Source organism: Nicotiana tabacum, chromosome 4 (genome assembly GCF_000715075.1).
Source record: "Nicotiana tabacum cultivar K326 chromosome 4, ASM71507v2, whole genome shotgun sequence".
Lineage (NCBI taxonomy): Eukaryota > Viridiplantae > Streptophyta > Magnoliopsida > Solanales > Solanaceae > Nicotiana > Nicotiana tabacum.
The window spans coordinates 36,241,535-36,245,797 of record NC_134083.1 but is presented as its reverse complement, the minus strand read 5'-3'; the positions used below and the strand labels follow the sequence as shown (position 1 = coordinate 36,245,797).

Here is a 4,263-nt window from a genome sequence, read left to right as displayed (position 1 = left end):
CAGTAATTGAACTAAATAATTAGTGACAAGGTAGTTTCGTCGGTATTAATAATTTTTTAGTGACGAAAACACATTATCACCTACAAATTTTCAATACTTTTTCTGACAAACAAATTCGTCGTAAATACTATGCATTTGGGGACGAAAAAAGAGTTTCGTAGTTAATCTATCTTTATTTAGCGACGAAATACTAAGTTGTCTTTGTATACTTTTAGTGACCCACTTTTAAGGACGAGTGGTTGACAATTTATTTTTCGTCACAAAAGGTTTGTTGTGACGAAATATGATTTTTAAGCGACGAAATAATTTGTAACCGATAACCAAATTTGTTGTAGTGTGTTTATGCGTTGCAATTATATATAATAAATAAAGCATAAGGACAAAAATCTTAAATATTAGACTATATTTACCGTGGTAAGTTTTTTTGCACGAACAACTATATGTTGTACTTTCAAGAGGGATATCAATATCGGCAACAAGAGTTTTGCTTATGGCAGAGCAGCCAAAGCATTAGAAGTAAATATACACACACAAAAAACATCATCTACAAAGAAGTGTTCGGTAAGATACCATCACATTAAATATTTTTAAACTATAATACGTAATTATCTAACTAATATGCCTGAATTGATCATTTGTGTAAGTTCTAATGATGTCCTTTCTTTTTGAATTCCCGTATTATGCTAATGTAATAATATTTGTCGGTATTTAGATAATTGTTGTATTATTATACATAAAATTTCTCTCATTAATTATATTTTATCTTTCCTTCATATAAATAAATATTCAAACTATCACGTGTCATTATTAACGTGCAACGCACGTTCATAGATACTAGTAAATAGTTATATACATGTCAAGCTTTAAGAATACTAAATGTTTATCAATACAATGTTAAATATAAAGTAATACAAATAGATCTAAAATAGTCCAATCAAATGAGAAATAATTTATAAAAAAATGAGAATGAAAAGATAAGATAAGATAAAATAATTTAATATAATTTGGTAACTTAAAAGTTGAGGAAACTAGTGTTTTTTATGTTATGATCTATAAATCACTCATTAGAAATCTCAAGGATTAACATCACATTCCTAAGAAAAGTCCTTTATAGTTAGATTAAGCACGATGATAGGATTATTGATTATAACACACGTCATTTTGATTTGTATATAAACGATGAGATCACTAGCAGGCAAATGAACATATCGAAAACGACATCAATAAATAGCTTTAATAAGCAATGTTTCATGTAGACACTAAATATTTCACATGTTCATTTTTCTTTTTCTTTTTTTGTTGTGAAATTGCTATGCACATTATCATCGAGGTGTGTGATAGGATAGTCTAAGATCTATTTATTCTTAATCAAAGATCTTGATTACATAGATATGGAAAACATTTTGATTGGAAGTTTTTACCACTTTTAGTGAGCCTACTGCATAGCATGAATGATTAAAGCGAACGAAAGAAAATAATATGCCTATATTGGGATTTGGAAATTCAAAGGTTGGCGAGGCCACTGTGATAACCGATATCCAAGCATTATATTTGGCAAGAATAAAAATTATATAATTGGTTCACCAAACAAAGAGACGTCAGAAAAGGAAGAGGAAATTATATTCCTTTCATAAATAACTAAAAAGGTGTGCTAAGCTACTTAGCTATCATAACACCCCCCACCCCCCACCCGCCAACCCGGATGCCATTTTCAAAGTTGCTATCCTTTAATTTTCTTATATAAAAAGTAAAATTTTAACGTATGTAGCGTCTTCAAATTCTTCATATAATTCCAACCGTTATTTAATACTATTAAAAGTCAATATAAAATTTATGCAAATGTTCATTATGCAAGCTCCGAAAAAATCAAACTTAAATCATATACATTGAAGAAATGGAGTACTATATTAAACTATTTTCGTAAAATAAAAAAATACGAATAACGTAAGAAGAATAGCTAAAAGAAAGTCGGAGTAATTATAATCTGGACTCTTACAATATTATCCCGTTCATACTCAGCTTGTTAATTACGTTAATTGAAGTCCGAAAAGTCCCTCGCATTGGGAAAAGCTGAGATAGCAAACGCCTTTCACACTAATTAGATGCTCAAATAGTAATACTTCACGATACCACAGGGCATAATTAATCGATGAAACCCTAATTCACAAGTAGTCACTAATTAAAGTGAATTCATTTGGTTTTTAGACTAAAGGGTTTGTTGCTGATGATCCATAACCATTCATTAATCCAGTCCAAGATCCTAGCCCGCCAACACTAGAATAATAGCCAAATGACTCTTTTCCAGTATCAGAGCAGCCTTGGACTTGGTCATGCCATTCCAATGACAAAATCTTGGGATTTGGCTTCACGTCAACTGCATTAATAATTTGTTCCTCATGTTGATTATTTTCATAATTAGGCAGCATTAGCCTCTGATGATGATGAGAAGAATCCATTACGGTTATTCCAAAATTGTTCCCAGCATCCATAGTCGTCATTCCAAATGCAAAATTTGGTGCAATAATATTTCCGTGACTATTAATTTCATGACCAAATCCAGTAGGACTACTAATCATTCCAACATTGCCATTCCCAAGAAAATCTTGGTTTCTAGAAGTAGTACACCCCACTAAAGCTTCGTACTTGCTTTCCATAAAATCAATTGCGGTTGGATTTTCAAGCATGAAATTATTACCTTGACCAAAGTTGTTACTACTCATGAAGTGATGATGAGAAAAGGGCGGCATTTGATCTGGGAATGAAAGCTGAAGATCAGTAGGGTTATTATTACTAATAGATGAATTTTGGTTATTAGCTGTTTCAATATTGGATTTTTTGGAGGAGACTTTTTTGTTTTTGCGACAACCACCACCAACAGGGATGTTTCTTAAAGTACCACCTTTAGTCCAGTACCTACGGCAAGTCTTGCAAAAGTAGCGAGGCTGAGAAAGGCTGTAATTGTTGTAGTAACAGAATTTGGTGTGGGTAGAGTCGCAGCGAGGGCATTTGATAGAATAGTCGTGTGGGGGTCTTAGTCTTCTTTCTACTATTAATGGCCTTGAGCATGTGAGAATGTCCTCTGATATTGGCAATGAAGAAGAATCTATACCTGCTGCACCCTCCTCGTGAATTGTGCCCTGACAGTATGCTGGAAATAGAAGTAAAGCAGTCAGACTATCAGATCTACTAACATTCTTTTGTTGTCTATTTAAAAAATGCACTAATTAGCTATACTACAATGCTAGAGTCTTGTGTATTTCCCAAGAAGCTACAGGGAATGTCTGCAGAATGATATGTTGATTGTTTAGGACTTGACTGGTAGTGGTAGCTACTATTCTTTCACATAAAATCTAGTCAGTGTCGATGATTTTTTTTCTTTCAATTTTTATTTCTGAAGTTATGCACTTGTACTAATGCCATAAAAAGCTAGAATAATGCAAGTTTTTGGCTTCTCCATTTTCAGTTTCTATCTGGTATATCTTTCTCATTTTGGATCGATGTTCAAATTAAGACTAAAGACACTAGAGGCAAGTGCGAATACAGAGTTTCACATTCTTTTTGCACTGCAAAAGTGCTAGTCTATAGACTTTGAAGAAAATAGTGTAAAAGTGTGAAGACAATGAAATTTATAATATGTGCTGCCGTACTGCTGGTAAGAGACATGGAAGGTATAGAGTATATAAAACATTTAAGAAAATATATTATGCATGGCATTCAAAATTCAGACCTGTAACCAGTCAGAGGAATCCATGCAAACTTGTAGAGAAGAAATCCCCATTAATTAGTTACTGTGGCACACTCTTTTCAACTGCAGTACACCATTGCCTCAGTAGCTTCTTCCCTGAGAAATTTTGTAGTTATGTGACTCCGTGAGCTCTCTAAATATTCTTATTACTAGTAGATAGAGGGGAGGAGGAAGACATTAGTATTAACTGATAAATCCAAAGGGATAGTGAGATAGAAGATTGATATGCTTTGTGGGTGTATGATATGCAGTTGAATGGAAATGGGTGCTGAGCATGTAAATAAGAAGGAAGAAAAAGGCAGCCGTGGGGCCTGGTGTGTAAGAAATATTTTACTTTTTTAGGTCAAAGAAATATAACTATAAGTAAATCTACTTAACATATGAAATTTATATTAAAGAACAGATATGTTATCTATTGTAATATGACATTTATATTTAAAAAAAGTTATGTTATCTATCGAAATTTATGAGAACTTATTTATTTGGGCGTAAAATTTAAAAAAGAATAAAAGACTTTT

General features: G+C 32.4%; 1 protein-coding gene across 1 annotated transcript; it reads right to left on the bottom strand.

The window, feature by feature from the left end:
* Positions 1 to 1,886: 1,886 nt before the first annotated feature.
* Positions 1,887 to 4,010, bottom strand: LOC107807564 (dof zinc finger protein DOF5.6). The gene is made up of 2 exons (XM_016631973.2): positions 3,728 to 4,010; positions 1,887 to 3,137 (listed from the first exon to the last, which is right to left on the bottom strand). The coding sequence occupies exons 1-2, from the start codon at positions 3,776 to 3,778 to the stop codon at positions 2,202 to 2,204; spliced, it is 987 nt and encodes a 328-aa protein (XP_016487459.1). The 5' UTR covers positions 3,779 to 4,010; the 3' UTR covers positions 1,887 to 2,201.
* Between the last annotated feature and the right edge of the window lie 253 nt (positions 4,011 to 4,263).